This window comes from Neophocaena asiaeorientalis, unplaced genomic scaffold, assembly GCF_003031525.2.
Source record: "Neophocaena asiaeorientalis asiaeorientalis breed wild unplaced genomic scaffold, Neophocaena_asiaeorientalis_V1.1 scaffold43, whole genome shotgun sequence".
Lineage (NCBI taxonomy): Eukaryota > Metazoa > Chordata > Mammalia > Artiodactyla > Phocoenidae > Neophocaena > Neophocaena asiaeorientalis.
The window spans coordinates 3,411,505-3,430,846 of NW_020173674.1; the positions used below are offsets into that span (position 1 = coordinate 3,411,505).

The following is a 19,342-nucleotide window of genomic DNA, read 5'->3' on the forward strand; positions in this document are numbered from 1 at the left end:
AATTCATTTTGAGTTAAATAGGTCAGCCTGAGTGTGTTCTTGGCGTGGGATGTTCAAACAAAACGGGAGAAGTGCAGCGCTGGCTGAGAAGCGGCAGGGGTCCTGGACCGGAAGCTCGGGGGTCTCTGGGGCCTGTGCCTGCGGAGGATGGCGAGGAAGGGACCTTGAGTCCCTGCCCTTGACCCCCAGCTCTCCAGGCAGACCCTGCCCGAGGCGACCACGCAGGGGGTTGAAGCAGATCACCTGGGCCTTTCCTGTGATGTACGTGCTCACGTACATGTGCCTTGAAACATGTGGTGGGTGGGATTCTGAAAAGCGGGAAGCATGTCGTGTTGCCTGTTTGTGTGTCACCTGCCCTTTCTTGTTGGCAGGCCTGGCTGTACCGGGTCCCAGAGTAGGTGTGGTCCCTGCCCTAACACAGAACACACGGCACGTCGTGTAATTTCTCTTTAAGCACTCGGGGTCAGCTGGGCACATCTGCTGTTGCAAAGCCCTCAGTAGCACCTATGCTGGACACGTCTGCCTGCCTGTTCCAATGACTGCACGCGGTGCTGGTTTTCCATTTCTTGGGCCAGTTTTTTTTTTTTTTTGCAAGCAGCCACATGTCACCGCTTGTTGCTGTCAGCACCCTGGACCCTGGCCCTAGTCTCCTCCGCTTCCTGCTACTAGGGCAAGGGTACGAAGACAGACAGGTAAGCTTGACAGAATATGGGCAAAGTAAGAGTAAACTGCCTTGGGGTAGATTATCCACCCTACGCTGAAAGGGCTGCGCGTCATCGCGTGGGCTTTGTGACACGTGCTCTGGCCCTTGCAGTCTTTCGTGTTCTGAGTCTCAGCGGGGCTGGAGGAGGTGCGGACTGCCCACAGATGCCGGGTGTGCCCCACTCTGCCTCCCCGGTCTCAGCCTCATGGCAAAGCCCGTGGCCAGATGCTCCACAGTCCTCTGTTTCTTGACCCGGGATGCTGTGCCCCTGCCTGCACCTTCAGTCCTACCGTCCACGTTTCCCTTTACGCTCCAGAACAGGCTGTAGTTTCCCACCCACAGACGCCCCTGCTCACCACTCTTCTTTTACCCGCTTTGCCCCTCCCCTTGGAGTGAGCCCTACCGCCTACACCCTCTACCCGGGCTTCCTGCTACTATCACCGCTTTAACTCGATCTGTTTATGCTTCTGTTGTCCCTGCACAAAGTCCCTGGGCAGCAGGGATCATGTGGGCCATTCCCGAGCCCCAGCCCTGAGCCCCCGGCCCCTAACCCAGCCAGGCTGGCACGTGGAAGATGCACAGCAAATAGCCAGGCCTGGCTCTGCCCCTCACTCGTGCCCCCACCCTCTTCCCCGCCTCCGTCTTTCCTGGGGTGCTACCTGCCCGCCCTGAGTGTCTGGCCGGCTGATGGGGCCCCGCAGGTTGGACCCTCTCAGACATCTGTTGCTTTTGCCTGCCCAGCACCCCAGTTTTCCTTCGGGTGCCCCCAAATCTATGGCTATGACTCCATACCCTGGCACACGACCCAGACCTAGCCAACAAGATCCCCGCACACTCTGGCAACAGTGATTGGTTCAGGGATGGGCCTCTGACCCCAGGCACGTCATTGAGACTCAATCCTAGGACTTCTGCTGACGAGTGGGAAAGAAAGCCCCCCTACTGGGACTGCCAAGCAGAGAGGACTGCTGGGGGACGCTTACTGCCTGTCAGGAAATGACGCCCACATGCAGGAATGTATAAAATTGGGAGGCAGTGTCAGAATGGGGCCGGATGACAAACGGCAGCCCCTGGATCCAGCCATGCCGGAAGCCTATCATGGACTTCTTAGTTAAAGAACTAATAAATCACATCCTACCCCTACCCCAGGGATATTTTTTTTTTCCCCTTGAAGCAAGATTGAGCTGTTCTGTGATTTGCCCTGAAAGGATCCTGGCTTGAACTGGGGTTTTCGCAGAAGCCCACCAAATGCGGCTCTTTAAAGAGAGCTGCCTGGGCGGTACCTGCAGATCTGCACTTCGTAGCCCAGGTCTAGGGGGTCGTTGGGGGCCGTGCCATTCTGGAAGTCGCTGACATTGAAGGAGGAGAGGGTGTGGTTGACGAAGCCGTGCATGGTCCCGTTCTCACTGTACATGTAGAGGTACACCAGGCGAGGGATGAAGTCCGACGTGAAGGAGATCACGAACGCCTGGGGCGGGAGCAGAGCAGTGAGTGCGGACGCCAGCTGGGAGGGGGAGGGCATGTACCCCACCTGAGCCAGGGCAGCGGTGGCCCTGGGGCCCGGCCATGTGACCCAAGTTGGCAAACATGACCCCATGGCCTCGGCTTGTCAAGTGACAAACGAAGGGTTGGGGGCATTCCCGTCAGCCCCTGCAGCACCCTGAGGAGAGGGCCCGGGGGCTGGGAGCAGGGCACCCCTGAACGAGAAGGGGTTGGGGGCATTCCCGTCAGCCCCTCCAGCACCCTGAGGAGAGGGCCCGGGGGCTGGGAGCAGGGCGCCCCTGAACGAGAAGGGGTTGGGGGCATTCCCGTCAGCCCCTCCAGCACCCTGAGGAGAGGGCCCGGGGGCTGGGAGCAGGGCGCCCCTGAACGAGAAGGGGTTGGGGGCATTCCCGTCAGCCCCTCCAGCACCCTGAGGAGAGGGCCCGGGGGCTGGGAGCAGGGCGCCCCTGAACGAGAAGGGGTTGGGGGCATTCCCGTCAGCCCCTCCAGCACCCTGAGGAGAGGGCCCGGGGGCTGGGAGCAGGGCGCCCCTGAACGAGAAGGGGTTGGGGGCATTCCCGTCAGCCCCTCCAGCACCCTGAGGAGAGGGCCCGGGGGCTGGGAGCAGGGCGCCCCTGAACGAGAAGGGGTTGGGGGCATTCCCGTCAGCCCCTCCAGCACCCTGAGGAGAGGGCCCGGGGGCTGGGAGCAGGGCGCCCCTGAACGAGAAGGGGTTGGGGGCATTCCCGTCAGCCCCTCCAGCACCCTGAGGAGAGGGCCCGGGGGCTGGGAGCAGGGCGCCCCTGAACGAGAAGGGGTTGGGGGCATTCCCGTCAGCCCCTCCAGCACCCTGAGGAGAGGGCCCGGGGGCTGGGAGCAGGGCGCCCCTGAACGAGAAGGGGTTGGGGGCATTCCCGTCAGCCCCTCCAGCACCCTGAGGAGAGGGCCCGGGGGCTGGGAGCAGGGCGCCCCTGAACGAGAAGGGGTTGGGGGCATTCCCGTCAGCCCCTCCAGCACCCTGAGGAGAGGGCCCGGGGGCTGGGAGCAGGGCGCCCCTGAACGAGAAGGGGTTGGGGGCATTCCCGTCAGCCCCTCCAGCACCCTGAGGAGAGGGCCCGGGGGCTGGGAGCAGGGCGCCCCTGAACGAGAAGGGGTTGGGGGCATTCCCGTCAGCCCCTCCAGCACCCTGAGGAGAGGGCCCGGGGGCTGGGAGCAGGGCGCCCCTGAACGAGAAGGGGTTGGGGGCATTCCCGTCAGCCCCTCCAGCACCCTGAGGAGAGGGCCCGGGGGCTGGGAGCAGGGCGCCCCTGAACGAGAAGGGGTTGGGGGCATTCCCGTCAGCCCCTCCAGCACCCTGAGGAGAGGGCCCGGGGGCTGGGAGCAGGGCGCCCCTGAACGAGAAGGGGTTGGGGGCATTCCCGTCAGCCCCTCCAGCACCCTGAGGAGAGGGCCCGGGGGCTGGGAGCAGGGCGCCCCTGAACGAGAAGGGGTTGGGGGCATTCCCGTCAGCCCCTCCAGCACCCTGAGGAGAGGGCCCGGGGGCTGGGAGCAGGGCGCCCCTGAACGAGAAGGGGTTGGGGGCATTCCCGTCAGCCCCTCCAGCACCCTGAGGAGAGGGCCCGGGGGCTGGGAGCAGGGCGCCCCTGAACGAGAAGGGGTTGGGGGCATTCCCGTCAGCCCCTCCAGCACCCTGAGGAGAGGGCCCGGGGGCTGGGAGCAGGGCGCCCCTGAACGAGAAGGGGTTGGGGGCATTCCCGTCAGCCCCTCCAGCACCCTGAGGAGAGGGCCCGGGGGCTGGGAGCAGGGCGCCCCTGAACGAGAAGGGGTTGGGGGCATTCCCGTCAGCCCCTCCAGCACCCTGAGGAGAGGGCCCGGGGGCTGGGAGCAGGGCGCCCCTGAACGAGAAGGGGTTGGGGGCATTCCCGTCAGCCCCTCCAGCACCCTGAGGAGAGGGCCCGGGGGCTGGGAGCAGGGCGCCCCTGAACGAGAAGGGGTTGGGGGCATTCCCGTCAGCCCCTCCAGCACCCTGAGGAGAGGGCCCGGGGGCTGGGAGCAGGGCGCCCCTGAACGAGAAGGGGTTGGGGGCATTCCCGTCAGCCCCTCCAGCACCCTGAGGAGAGGGCCCGGGGGCTGGGAGCAGGGCGCCCCTGAACGAGAAGGGGTTGGGGGCATTCCCGTCAGCCCCTCCAGCACCCTGAGGAGAGGGCCCGGGGGCTGGGAGCAGGGCGCCCCTGAACGAGAAGGGGTTGGGGGCATTCCCGTCAGCCCCTCCAGCACCCTGAGGAGAGGGCCCGGGGGCTGGGAGCAGGGCGCCCCTGAACGAGAAGGGGTTGGGGGCATTCCCGTCAGCCCCTCCAGCACCCTGAGGAGAGGGCCCGGGGGCTGGGAGCAGGGCGCCCCTGAACGAGAAGGGGTTGGGGGCATTCCCGTCAGCCCCTCCAGCACCCTGAGGAGAGGGCCCGGGGGCTGGGAGCAGGGCGCCCCTGAACGAGAAGGGGTTGGGGGCATTCCCGTCAGCCCCTCCAGCACCCTGAGGAGAGGGCCCGGGGGCTGGGAGCAGGGCGCCCCTGAACGAGAAGGGGTTGGGGGCATTCCCGTCAGCCCCTCCAGCACCCTGAGGAGAGGGCCCGGGGGCTGGGGACAGGGCGCCCCTGAACGAGAAGGCCTGGGGACAATGCTGGCTGCCTCTCACCGGCTGTGTGGCCCTGGACAAATCGCCTGACCTCTCTGTGCCTCCATTTTCTCTTGTCAAACAGGGCTAACAGCGCCCGCTCTAGGTGCTTCTCCTTCCTGGCTTGTTTGAGAGAGAGCGAGGCAGGGAGGGAAAGTGCTTTGTGGATTGTGAAGTTCAGACCCAGCTCACCCTATTCTAGAGCAGTCCCCGGGGCAGTGCAGTGGAAGGCCAGTATCAGAGCATGGACCCGACGGCCTGGGGTAAAGTCCAGCTCTGCCTCTTGTTGGCTGTGTGACCTTGGGCAAGTCACCTGACCTCTCTGTGCCTCGGCTGTATCACCTGCACGATGGGGCAATAACCCTCTGCCTCCGTGGGCCGTGTGTGCACTAGTGGGTGGGTGCACTGAATGGGCTTAGAAGGGCCCGGAGCATTCTAGATGCTCAATAAATGTTAGCTGCTATTATTATTATTATTGCTGCTGGCTGCTCTCACGAGACGTCCAGCTCGTTCCTAGCCGCTCTGCTCTCAGCGCCCCCACGCTCGTGCCCCACAGGGGCTGTACCTTGGTGTTTCCAGCCTCTCCCCATCAAAATGTGCCCCCCAGGGGCTTCCCTGGTGGCGCAGTGGTTGAGAGTCCGCCTGCCGATGCAGGGGACACGGGGTCATGCCCCGGTCCGGGAGGACCCTGCATGCTGCGGAGCGGCTGGGCCCGTGAGCCATGGCCTGTGCTCCGCAGCGGACTCAGCCCGGGTCGGGGTGTGGAGCTGTCGCTGTCCAGTGTGCAAGCTCGGCCCACGGCCTCCCTTTATAAGTGGGGTTTCAAAGCTTTAACCCAGCGGGACTGGGTGGCTGACAGGGAGCTGTCAGCCAGCAGGGAAAGCAGGTCCAGGGCTCTGAGGGTCCCTTCTCCTGGGCCGAGCATCGCTTCCTGTGCCGTGGGGACTGAGTGTCAGGGCCTCACTGTGACCCTGACCCAGCACTGTGACCATCTGCTCCAGGGAGCTGCCTGCCCGCCCCCCGCTCCATCCCCGACCCTACAAGGTGCAAGGTGGCAGCTTCTGGGGGGCTCAGGCTTGGACGGCTGGTGGAGGGGTTAGGGTCACAGGGCTGAGGCATTGCAGACCCCCCTGGGGTTCTCGTGTCAGGAAGGCGTGGACCAGATGCTGGGGCAGGGCCATGGAGGGCGGGGCACCGTCCTCAGTGAGCTTGTGTGTCTGTGCGTGCCTGTGTGCGTGTGTGTGCGACTGGCAGGTTCCTCTTCTTTCCGTGTTTCAGGATTTCTCAAACTTTCTTTGAAGAGCGGGCAAGAGTTTCACATAAAGGGGGAAAGTTAACTTTTTTCTTTGGCCGTGTCGCGTGGCCTGCGGGATCTTAGTTCCCCGACCAGGGATCGAACCCGTGTCCCCTGCAGTGGAAGCACGGAGTCTTAACCACTGGACGTCCCAAAATTAACTTTTCAAAAAAAGAGCAGAAGAGTTGCTAATGAGGTATCTCCGTGTCTTTCTCTGTCTCTGTGTCTCTGTGTGTCTCTCTCTCTCCCGCCCTCCCTGTCTCTGTCTCTCTCCCTCTCCCGCCCTCCCTGTCTCTGTCTCTCTCCCTCCCTGTCTGCCTCTATCTCCTTCTCTTGTTTGTTCTCAGGACTTGGGAGAGAGGGGACTTAGGGGCCAAGGTGGGTACAGTGGAGGGTTTTGCCCCCGGTTTCAGAGAAAGGTCGAGGAGATTTTGTCATTCCCACCAGAGCCCGCCCCACCCCTCAACAGGACCAAGGGATGCTTCTGAAGAGGAGATGCTCCTGCCAGCTGGGAACCGCTCCGAGGCTGGAGGTACGGACCAGCTCCCTGGAAGGGGAAGGGGTGCCCAGCCGCATGGCAGCTCGGCCGGGCTTCCTGGCCGAGGTCCTGACGTCACCAGTCACTTACGTTGATTATGACGGCAAGCTTCCCGATGCCTCTGAGGATATCGTACCAGATTCCTGCGGGGAAGGGAAGCACAGGTTTAAAGACCCCCTTGCCCTGGATCTCAGTAACTCGGGCTAGCAGGCAGCAGCCCGGCCTTTACAGGGGCCGGTCTGGTCCTTTTCTGGGGCAGGTCAGACACGTGGTAACAGGGAATTGTTTGGGGAGGACCTGGGGGAGCCTGGCTGACAACAGAGCCCATGGCTTATACTGGCTCGTCAGCTGTTTTTAAGCAAACTGTGTAGCTTCTCAAAGAGATGCTTAGAAACATCTGGTCCCTGGTTCTGAACAGTCTCCCGCGAAGCTGCGTAAACTACTGATCGGCTTGGATGGAGCCTTTTTCTAGAGAGACAAAGATTCAATTTGGACGCAGCTCCTGCCCCAAAGAGCCCACGCAGCAGTAACTGGAGACTGAAACCACGAAGTTTGATGTCCTATGAATTTTCCGTAGCTCTAGTGCCAGGAAAACTGAATTTAGGGACAGGCCAGATGCAGGGCGAGTGTCAAGGAGCAAAGCCAGGGCCCCCGGCTGGTGAGGCTGGGACCATGGCCTGGGTATAATGACTGAACAGCAGTGCGGTACAAGCCACTTCCCGTCCGGATGCTTCCCATCCCGTCCGGATGCTCCCTTGTTCCCATCACCCCACCTGTACCTACTCGCAGGTGAGCAGAAGGACGATTACACGGCACCTGGAGACTCACGCGCTGCTCCACTGGCCTCCCTCCCAGCAGAGACAAGAACCAGAAAGCCCAGGACGGAAGCACTTTACCCAGGGCTAGCCCCACTCCTTAGGGCCTCAATGCTGCGACTCCTGGAAGGGCGCCCAGTGCCCCTGCCCCCAACCTGACTGCGTTCCTATGAGGCTAGGCACACATCATCGAAAGCTGGGGCTGGAATCCTGTCCCAGGCACTCTCTCTCCCTGCCCGGAGCCAGATCTGAGTGATGACAACGGCACTTCTCAGGAAGGGCTGGAGGGGACAGTGGCCGGTGGTTGGGGGTCTCTACCCAGGGCACACAGAGCTGCTCGTGGGCGTTCCTGCCCTCGCAGCGAGTGCCCGTCTCGGGGGTGTATGCTGGGGGTCTGCAGAGACAGCAGGAGTTCAGGCCCATGTAGCCCAGAAGCTGGAAGCCGCAGGCTGGGACCCAGCACCCGAGGTCTGCCGTGAGGGGGCTCCCCAGCCGGCGCCGGGGAACCCACTCCATGAAGCAAGCATTTACGCTGCCCGCTGCAGACCCTTCTGCGGGGCCTCGTGGGAGTAACGCTCACCTCCCTGCCCGTCAGCCACCCGTGCAGGCTATCACCGAAACCGAGATGCGAAGTTCGTCCCGGTTCTGTTGGGTCTTCCCACGAGCGCAGCGCTGTTTGATTCACTTTCGTGCTGGAGCAGCGGCAGGGCGGTCACGGGGCCTGCACTCCTCGGGGCGCTAGATCCACCACCCTTCCCGTCTCTCCCGAAGGAAGCACTCGAGGTGCAAGTGAGCGAGAGGCAGCTCCTCGGACGACGCATCTGTACAAAGTCAGCGCTGTGCAGGGCCCACCCTCACGGCTGGCCGCCTCGGGGGCTGGGAGCCCTTCTGGAGACTCCACGCTCCCGGGGAGCACATCCTTCATCCCTCCTGGGTCTAGCACGCAGCCTGGCACGTGGGGCTGGGTGCTGTTGGCTAAGTGTTGGCTGAGTGACTGTATGAACGTAGAAAGCCCTTCCAACTAGGCTTCGTGCCCGAGCAGAGGTTGCCACATCCAGGTGCGTGGGTGTCTCCTCGAGCTTGCCCGCTACTTAAAAAATGCTGGTGGGAATGTAAATTGATACATCCACTATGGAGAACAGTATGGAGGTTCCTTAAAAAACTAAAAATAGGGCTTCCCTGGTGGCGCAGTGGTTGAGAGTCCGCCTGCCGATGCAGGGGACACGGGTTCGTGCCCCGGTCCGGGAAGATCCCACATGCCGCGGAGCGGCTGGGCCTGTGAGCCATGGCCGCCGAGCCTGCGCGTCCGGAGCCTGTGCTCCGCAACGGGAGAGGCCACGACAGTGAGAGGCCCGCGTACCGCAAAACAAAATAAAACAAAACAAACTAAAAAATAGAACTACCATACGACCCAGCAATCCCACTACCGGGCATATACCCTGAGAAAACCATAATTCAAAAAGAGACATGTACCACAGTGTTCATTGCAGCTCTATTTACAATAGCCAGGATATGGAAGGCAGGATATGGAAGTGTCCATCCTCGGATGAATGGATAAAGAAGATGTGGCACATATATACAATGGAATATTACTCAGCCATAAAAAGAAACGAAATTGAGTTATTTGTAGTGAGGTGGATGGACCTAGAGTCTGTCATACAGAGTGAAGTAAGTCAGAAAGAGAAAAACAAATACCGTATGCTGACACATATATATGGAATCTACGGGAAAAAAAAAAGGGTCATGAGGAGCCTAGGGGTAAGATGGGAATAAAGACACAGACCTACTAGAGAATGGACTTGAGGATATGGGGAGGGGGAAGGGTAAGCTGTGACAAAGTGAGAGAGTGGCATGGACATATATACACTACCAAACGTAAAATAGATAGCTAGTGGGAAGCAGCCGCATAGCACAGGGAGATCAGCTCGGTGCTTTGTGACCACCTAGAGGGGTGGGATAGGGAGGGTGGGAGGGAGGGAGACGCAAGAGGGAAGAGATATGGGAACATATGTATATGTATAACTGATTCACTTTGTTATAAAGCAGAAACTAACACACCATTGTAAAGCAATTATACTCCAATAAAGATGTTAAAAAGAAAAATACAATGCAAATAGAAAAAAAAAATGTTGATGGATGTTTACAGACCGGGATGACGTATTTTTAAAAAGCGAAACTTGCTACTTCTAAAGGAGCCTCAGCTCTGGGTCAGCATCGGGCTGGCATCTCCATGACAACAGTTGGCCGTGGCTGGCAGTGGTGCCTCCTTCAGGCCACACAATGCACTGCAGGTCTCTCTGTACCAAGGCAACTCCCTTTATCACCACCAGTCGCTTAGAGAGACATTTAACCAAACCCACACCTGACTAAAGTGGGGAGACAAAAAAACCCCGAGGGTTGGGTGTTTCACGGGAACAAGCACGCCTGCTGTATATGTTTCGTCCACTCCTTCTTGCGGCCCCGCCTGGCCCCGAGGGCTCTGAGCTTGAGAACTCCGAGTGGGGGCCGGGGTGCCGATGAGCCGGGCAAGTTGAGGTTTCCGGGCAGGGGGCTGCCTCGAGGGGGGGGGGCGGCTCCTGAGCACAGCAGGAGGAAACGAGTCTGCGGCGGCCCAGGCAGCGGCCCAACGGGCTGAGGCAGGTGACAACAGAAAACGGGGCTGCCGAGGTGGGAGACGGGTGGGCCAGCGAGGGCTTTCCACGGCCCGGGGCTGAGCCGGGCTTCCAGGTCCTGCAGTGCCTTTATGTCCGGGCCGACGGTCCTCTGTGCGATCCCCACCCCAGAACCGTGGGCTCCTGTTGCAAAAGTGCAGAACCCGGACGCTGCTCCGGCCCGCAGGATGAGCCTCTTCTGCAGCCTTGACCCTCCAAGCTATTCCGACACACATTCTGCACTCCAGGATAAGAATCGTTGCTCTGACGACCTCGAGGTACAAGGGGCTGATGCTGTCTGGGACAAATCTTGGCTTCGCTTATGAAAATCTCGCGGGGGGAGATGCCTCATTTCCATCGGCCTTCTTCAAGGCATCACTGCTGTCCCAGGAGACGCTAAGCCCCGTTTCCAAGCGCACGTCAGGGAGGTGTTTAGACGCGCCTGTCGACTCTCAGCACCCGGGAGCTGAGCTCAGGCAGAGTTCCTCACTCGGAAGGCTCTGAAGAATGAGGATGAGGGCAGGAAGCATGCTGGGAGTCAAAGGTCCAGACCAGCAGGGACTGCGGTGCTGGAGCCGGTTCCCACGTGCGCACGCGGCTGGGTCACTGCAGCCACTCGCCACGCCCCCCACCCCCAGGGCCAAGCAGGGCGGTCGCAGCGCCTGCGCTTTGTGGCAGAGCTTCCTCCAGACACCCCTGGCGCCGTGGGTGCAGGTCATGGGGGCCACTGGGGCCCTCTGTCCCCTCAGGGCCCTGCACGGATCACAGGAGGAATACAAAAGCCTCTTCAAGGAAAGGTTACCGTGGAGGAGGCCATAAACAAACCCAGATTATGCTCCAGCTGACCAGGCAGGAACCAGGAAGGGAGCAGCCAGTCCGTAAGGACTGGGAATAATCGAGGAGCCGCGATCAGAAACCCTGAGGATGTGATCCAAGCCCTGCTCGTGGTGGGAACGACAACACCCACCAGGGCTGCGGAGGGCCGGTGGCAGCGTGGCGCCCTGGTGCTCCCTTCCACCCTGGGGGGCTGCAGGCTCTGGGTGCTGCTACAGGACATGGCCATGGCTCTGCCAGGCACAGATGCCAAAGCAAACTCTGGCCACCGTGGACACGCCTGGGGCCTCCGGGCGCCTGAGAATCGGGCCTTTGTAAGCGACAAGTGGCGGGAGGCGACGCTCTTTTCTTCACGGCCACTGGGCACGGGCTCAGAATTCCCAAGGACTGTCCAGGGAGTGCCTGGCGGGATGACCATCTGCCCCATGCAGGCCTCAGGCGTGCAGCTCACGGAGGTGTGCCGGGAGGGGCCGAGGGCTTGAGCGCTCCGCTTCCAGCTCAGCTCCGCTAACCACCTGGCCTCAGTCTCCCCATCTGGAAAATGGGACTGAGGATTTGCCCCAGCTTCCTCACGAGGATCCTGGGGGGACTCGACAGCTGAAAGCCCCAGAGAAAGTTCAATGCCAGGCACAGCTCTCGGGGGTCGTCCTCAGAGCAGGGCGGGGTATGCTTCCGAGAGCCCTGGGTTCCACGTCACCTTGATCTCGAGGCGGGGATTTGCAAACCCGGCCTGTGGCCCAAATCAGTGCATGGCTGGTGTTGTTGGATGACCCACGAGCAAAGACTAGCTCTTGCATTTTCAAGTGTGAGTGAAAAAAGCGTGAGAAACTTAGCCTTTCGGTAAGAATTCTGCACATCACCTCAGTCCACAGAGACAGAAACGTTTACTCTCCGGCCATTCATGGGAACGTGAGCCGGGCTCTGTCTCAGTGCAGCAGCAAACCCCCCCGGCCCTGTGGCCACGGCCCTCCCGGCTACGTAGGGGTGTGGTGTGAGGGGCGAAGGCTCGCTCCAAGGCCACAGATGAGGCAGAATCAGGGACCCTGGGGGCCAGAAGGGACTTCACAGGGCCAGTGAGTTCTGGGGCCTTAAAATCTTTTAAAATCATAAACGAAGTCTAGGAGGGAGGACATCTGTTTGCCGGGTCTTTGCTGATTGTCTGGGTCGTCCAGATAGGAAGGAGAGACTAAAGTGTCAAAACACAGGGCGATGACCTCTGTACTGCAGCTGGGCTTAGACGTCCCTCCTGGTGGAACAGCGAGTGTGCCTGGACCCTCTCTAAGCCTGGGGCTGGCAGGTCACATCACGGAGCCCAGAGCACAAATGGGAACCAGGTGAAATCACCGATATCTGAGTGCGTCTGAATCGTGAAAATGGTAATTTCATCCGGTTCAACCTGAGAGGCTGCACCGTGTAAAGCCGGACTCCAGGCTTCTCGGGGGGCGGGGGTGGATGGTGGAGAATCAGTGGGCCTGGCATCATCAGTGGGTGAGGGCCGCACCATGGGGCCCAGCACGGGCCGAGGAGCCCCTGGCTGGGGATGCAATGGCCTCGGGGCGTTTTCAACAAGGGCGACCCGATGCCAAGGGCAAGAGAACGTTTTGGAAGGAGTGATGAAGCATAATCTTGCATTTTTGCAAGATTATATTTGGGCTACAAAGGCCCAACCTAGACTTCTCTGGTGGCGCAGTGGTTAAGGATCCGCCTGCCAATGCAGGGCACACGGGTTCGAGCCCTGGTCCAGGAAGATCCCACGTGCCGCGGAGCAACTAAGCCTGTGCGCCACAACTACAGAGCCTGCACTCTCGAGCCCGTGAGCCACAACTACTGAGCCTGCGCACCTAGAGCCCGTGCTCTGCAACGAGAAAAGCCACCACGATGAGAGACCCATGCACCGCAACGAAGAGTAGCCCCCGCTCGCCACACCTAGAGAAAGCCCGTGCGCAGCAACGAAGACCCAACGTAGCAAAAAATAAATAAAAATAAATAAATTTATTAAAAAAAAAAAAAAAAAGCCCAACCCAAAGATCTATCTCGCTGGTGTGCAAACCTTATTTTGGTAAAATGACAGATAACATCCCTAACACACAATTCAATCTTGTTTGTTCTAGGAACCAGCACAGAACTAGCACAGGTGCTGTTGTAACTAAAATTGTGTTCAATAGGAGATAAAACGAATATATTTTGTAATTTTCCATCTCATTTCAAGATAAAATCCCAATAAAGACTTTTTTGTTTTCACCCTGAAAATTGGGTCCCGGATTAAGCTGATTCCCTTTAAGATACGACGAGCATTGTCCTTGCTGGTGTGGGCCGGCTGTGGCCAAGGCGTGCATGGGGCTCTGAGCCCTGCCTGCTAGATCCCCCCACTCCTGGACAGACGGGCACCCACATATGCTTAAATGCCTCTGGTGACGGGGAGCTCACCACTCCACAAGGATGTCGGTTCCACTTTCAACACCTTTGACTATTCGAAAGTTAGTCCTTATGCTGGTGTTAAACGTCCCCCAACCCCAAGCCCCTCTTCCACACGGATGAGGAGCCCCTTAGCGACTCGGGGTTAAAAAGCCCAGGCTGCTCTCGGCCCTGACCCGACAGGCAGGTGACACGATGCTCTTCTTTCATTGCTGGGAGGGGGCTCCCTCCTTCCTTTACTCTTCTGTGAACGTTAAATGACTAAACGATACACTCTGTAGGAAGGCACTGCTGAGCAGCTGCTATTAGCTGGTCTGGCTCTGTGCTCTGGGGCCACGCAGACAGCCGGGGAGGGGCAGGGGTGCTGAGGGCCATCAGAGGGAATGTACCTTGTGGGCCTCCTGGAGCAGCACACCGGGGAGCAGCTCTGATATCCGAGACACGAGCTCTTTCCCAAGTGTTCTCCGCGGCCCACACATCTCAGGAGTTGGCAGCTCGGGGTGGGGTGGAGAGGGGCCTGGAGGCCCTGCATCCTCACCCCCCGCCCCATCTCTGACCCTGTCCCCAGGGCAGGCACAGTGAGGAGCCCGGGACCCCACTTTGCTAGCTCTGCCTCTGGCTTCCGGGGAGCAGCATCCGTTCCCCAAGCCCAGTATGTCCTCCAACCCCAGTGCCCAGGGCACTCACCGATGTCCTTGGCTCTGACGGCCACGGGTCTTCGGAGCTCGGTGATGAACTTCTTGGCGTCCAGGCGTATCTCAATGATGTTGTTCAGCAACGCAAAGAGCGGCGCCAGCGGGAAGGACGCAACGAACAGGGTGACAAAGCCGAACTGGATGACTGCAGAGAGGAGGGGGCGGCGGTCAGCGTGCACTGTCCCTGCTCCGGGATGGCAGGACCCCCGCCCCACGCCCCCGGGTCGGACGGGGCCCTGCCTCCCATGTGTAAGAGGGGATCTCGGACACGCCCAGGCCGGGAGGGAGCTGTGGGCAAGGTTCCAAGTTTTGCTCTGGACCTGAGTCTTGTCTCTTGAATAAAGGCCGTGTACTCACTTATCATATGTCTGATCTTAAAAAATCACCAGTTAACGGGGAAAAGGTACCCATGAGCACAAAGGCCCAGCCTCAGTCACCCCGTGTGCGGGCTGGGACGGTGCCCTAGTGCTTCCTAGGACCTGGCGGGCCCGCGAGCATCACTGCGTCTCCAACAGCCCCCAGCGCCCCCCTCCGTCGGGCCCCGGGGAGCCGGTCAGGGACCGCCGCCCACTGTCTGGACAATCTCGCCCCTCTGCCTCCCTCCCTCACTGTCCCTCCTTCTGCTCATCGTGGGCCGGCGGGGCAGGTCGGGGAGAGGGTGCTGAATGGAAGTGAGTGGAGGAAGCTGGCTCAGGAACTGCACAGCCGGATGTCGCCCAAGGGCGCTCGGTGCCAGGTGGGAAACAGGGAAGCCGGCAGAACGCGGCCCCGGGCCCAGCGGGCTGAGCATGACCATTGTTAGCGCGGCGGGGTGCGTGGAGGCTCTGTGTGATCCCTCGTCCCAGAGTCACGTCCCTGGCCCCTCACGTGCCCCACGGGGGCTCCGCGGGATGCTTCTGGGGATGCTGGCCTCGCCTGAAGGCTCTGGAGATGATGGACGGGATGGAGGCCACTGGATAAGCTCGGCATCGGGGCCAGGGGGCTGCTGAGCCCCGAGGCTGCAGGTTCCCCGACTCCCGAGTGACACTGCCTCCCCTTGCAGGGACAGCAGTGGGGAGGGCAGCAGGAGGCGCGGGTGGGTCACGCCCACCGGGCCTTTTCTTCCACCTACCCCATCCCAGCCCGAGTCGGCCTGGAGGAGACTGCCAGGCACAGGGTGGCTGCTCCTTGGGTGGGCAGGAGGGGCCTCCCCCAGGAATTTCATTTCACTAAACCCCAGAGGACCCAGGGCTCTCCAGCCACCATAAAAGTTAAAATCTGGGGACTTCCCTGGTGGCACAGCGGTTAAGAATCCGCCTGCCAATGCAGGGAACATGGGTTCGAGCCCTGGTCTGGGAAGATCCCACATGCCGCAGAGCAGCTAAGCCCGTGCGCCACAACTACTGAGCCCACGCGCTGCAACTACTGAAGCCCGCACGTCTGGAGCCGGTGTTCCACAACAAGAGAAGCACCCGCTCGCTGCAACTAGAGAAAGCCTGCGTGCAGCAATGAAGACCCGACGCAACCAAAAAAAAAAAAAAAATAATAGTAAACTTAAAAAAAAAATTAAAATCTGGGGAAATGACCGACTGCAGTCTCTCAGCAGATCATAGGCTGCTGTTCTCGGTGTCCATCCGCCCACGGGGTCAGGCAGTGGAGACCTTCCTCCCAGGCCCCACGATGAACATAAACAGCCGGGCAGAGGGCAGGCCTGGGGAGGCGGCACCCACAGGGCAGGGAGCTGCCCGTCTGCCTCCGGTTCAGCCTGGATTTGATTCCGGGACAAAACAGAGGATGTCACCCAGACACCACACCATCTCCTTGTCTTAAGTCTCAGAGTGTTATGGCACCGGCGTCCGGGAAGCTGGGAGTGACTTACTGGGACCAACTCTGCCAACAGGGAGGGAGGCGCCCGCGGTACAATTAAACAGAACTGCTCCTGAAACCCAAGGCCACCCCTCCCCTGACCAGCCCACCCTACAGACCAGTCCCTGGCTGGTTTGCCCAGGTGCCTGTTGAAACGCAGAGTCCCGGGTCCCACTCCGCGCAGACCAGGATTGGGCCCGGGAACCAGCATTAACTTTTTTTTTTTTTTGCTGCACTGCAAGGCTTGAGGGATCTTAGTTCCCCGGCCAGGGATCAAACCTGGGGCCCCGGCTGTGGAAGCCCAGAGTCTTAACCACTGGACCTCCAGGGAAGTCCCCCAGCATTTAAGATAAGCTGTCCATGGTGGTTAGGGGGCACGACACAGGGACCCCTCTGCGTGAGTCTCAGCTTTCACTCATCCATTCATTCAGGGAGCACATATTGAGCACCCACTGTATAGCTGGACCTGTGCTAGGGGCAGGGGGTACAGCAGTGAAGAAAAAAGACCTGCTTTCATGGAGCTTTGATTCTACAGGAGAGGCAGATGGTGGAGGAATGAGAAAGGGTTGGGGACTAAAGATATCAGCTGTGGTGAGAACCAGAGAGCAGGGGGAGGGGCTGCCCCTTTTAAGCCCTGTGGTGGGGAAGACCCCTCTGGTGGGGGACATTCTGAGCAGAGCCCTGGAGGAAGGGAGAGAGGGAGTGACGCTCATACCAGGGGAAAGCGTTCCGGGCAGGGCACAGCCAGCGCAAAGGCCCCTCGGCAGGAGTGACCTCTGTGAGTTTGGGTAACAGCAAGGAGGCCAGCGTGGCCCAAGTGGAGGGAGAGGTCGGAGGTGGGGTCAGGGAGGCTCCAGGTGGCTGCCGCGCAGGCCACACCTGGCCTGTCCCCTCTCTCTCTCGCCCCACTCCTGGGAGTCATGTGCCGCCTCTGGGCATCCTCCCATCCAGCGGCCCAGCTGCAGGTGACATGGCTGAGTCCTGGGTGTGTCCCGCTCTGTGCAGGGACCGCAGCGAGCCCCAGGCGGCCAGCTGGCCCTTTTCCGTCCTGCCCCGTCTCCCAGGACAGGATTCTCCCGTCACTCACTCATCTCCATGTACTCCGGGGTGAGGCCCGCGAAGGGTTCCAGCGTGTAATCCACCTCGTACCGCTGCTTCTTCTTTACGTACTCGTCGTGGTCAGAGGGGCTCTGGTGCTTCAGCCTCAGATAACGGATGAACTTCTTCATTTTCCTGAAAGACACATGACGTCACCTCGGTTAGGTTTCCAGGAAGGTGGGCTCGGGGGTCTGGCACCTCCAAGTTGTTTTTCCAATTCTCTGAGCCATCGAGCGTTCTCAATCCTGAACGAACATCTTGGTGATGATCCCTCTGTTGATGATTTCCTTGGCCGTTTTCCCCAGGGGCAGGGGGCAAGCCTCACTGCTCTGTTTGTGACATGAGGAAACGGAGGCCAGGGAGGGCCCCTCAGGTGTCAGGGGTCTGTCCATCCCCAAGCAGACGTGACTGCCTTGGACCACGGAGGCTGGCACGTGGGTTTGGGGCCGCCTGTGGGTACCCTGCGTCCTCAGCCAGTTGGGAGCAGGGGTCGTCCTGGCCTCGTCCCTGGCCTCGTCCCCTAGGGGTGGCTACTGCCCGTCTTCCTCCCGTGTCCTCACCACCTCCCTGTTTCCGGTGCCCCCAGCCTGGTCCAGGCCCTGCATCACCTGTCACCCAGACTACTGCAAGAGCCTCCCGAGCGCCCCGAGGCCCCGATCTCCCCCTTGCTCCGCCGTGACCTGAAGCCGACGCTACTCACGGGATGCCGATCTCAAACAGGTTGTTCTGGATCAGCTGCTTCCCCAGCATGATGATGCTTAGCTGGATACACAGCTCCATCAGGCAGCCCCCCGGGGCGCACTGCGGCACAGAGAACGGCGTCAGCCCCCCCCCCCCCCCCCCCACCCAGCGACGGGGGTCGGCCCTCCTCGCGACGGGCTCCACATCGAGCCCCCGGAACCTTGGAATGGAACCTTATTTGGAAATAGGGTCTTTGCAGATATGACCGAGTTAAGATGAGGTCACGCTGGCATAGGGTGGACCCTGCTCCGATTGCCGGTGTCCTGATAAGAGGAGGAAACACACAGGCACACTGAGGGGAGGAGGCCCCGTGAAGACGAGGCAGAGATTGGAGAGGCCCATCGATGAGCAGGGTGAGGCCAAGGATCGCCCGCGGCCGCCAGAGCTGGGAGAGAGGCCTGGAGGAACCCTCCCTAGAACCTTCGGAGCGAACGTAGCCCTGCGGACACCTTGAGTTTGGACTTCTGGCCTCTGGACCCATAAGAGAATAAATCTCTGCTGTTTTAAGCGACCTGGTCTGCGGTATCTTGTTACAGCAGCCCCGGGAAGCTAGTACAACCTGGCCAGCAGGCTCTCGGGGCTGCAGCAAGGCTCAGAGCGGAGCACACTGCCAGGGAGTAGGCAGCGGCGGGGCTGGGTCTCAGGGCTGCTCCTGCCGCAGGGCCACGCAGGCTAGGGCCGTGCAGCTGGGCAGCCGCGGGGTGAGGGAGCCTAATGCCCTGTGGGTTTGTACCGGGGGCCGGGCAGGCCGTCAGAAGCTTAACTTGTCCAAGTGAAGGGAACTCAAGGGACACTGGGTGACACTCTGGGGCACAGCTCACTCCTCTCTGAGTCCTGAGCAAAACTTTATATACCATTACCAAAGAATTTATCTGGGACAGCCATCAATCTCATTAAAAAAAAAAAAAGACGTCCTCCGCTTTATTCTACTCCACAAAGCATTTCCTCAACTTCTCCAATCATTAAAGAGCTTAACAGGGTGTCATCCATGTAAATGACGTGTTGTATGGCGGGGGAGCACGTCGTGGGCTTCTCGCAAACATCCCTTACTGCGGATGAGGCCTATGTCTTGGGATGTCCAGGGGCCGGCATTTAGGTGGTTGAACTTCTAGACTGTGCCCCAGGCAGCCAGATGACCCTGTACCTGATGCCCACCCCAATCCTCCCCACCCTGTTTCACAGAATCTTTATCAAGAAGACCCTGATAAAAAAAGAGCCTTCTTTCCCGATATGCTGAACTATTCTGGAAGTTGGAAATTTGGACTGGTTTCCCTGAGACCTGAAGCCTGGCTTGGTCTGACGGAGCTGACGGAGCAAGTCTGGGGGCCAGGACTCAGCGGCAGAAGGCAGCTGGACGACTCACCAGACCTGGAGTGGCCGGAATCGCTGAGCAGAAGCCCAAGGTCACCAGCATTCCGCTGGGCGGGGAGAGAGGTGGGCATTTCAATGTTAAAGTAAAAGAAGCATAGCTGAGTCCTGTTTTTTCCTCACTAATTCATCTTAACCAAAGAGAAAAACATTCAAGGTCTTACAGAAAAAGAAAAAAAAAAAAAAAAAAAAGGG

At 60.0% G+C, this 19,342-nt stretch overlaps 1 protein-coding gene across 1 annotated transcript in view; it reads right to left on the bottom strand.

Moving 5' to 3' along the window:
* Positions 1–19,342, bottom strand: part of ANO1 (anoctamin 1) — an 84,789-nt gene that overhangs the window by 5,645 nt on the left and 59,802 nt on the right. Inside the window, exons 20-24 of the mRNA XM_024749273.1 lie at positions 17,739–17,839; positions 17,028–17,173; positions 14,088–14,240; positions 6,776–6,828; positions 1,984–2,168 (exon numbers count right to left, since the gene is read on the bottom strand). Coding sequence (XP_024605041.1) covers positions 1,984–2,168; positions 6,776–6,828; positions 14,088–14,240; positions 17,028–17,173; positions 17,739–17,839 — 638 coding nt within the window. The remainder of the gene's footprint in view (positions 1–1,983; positions 2,169–6,775; positions 6,829–14,087; positions 14,241–17,027; positions 17,174–17,738; positions 17,840–19,342) is intronic.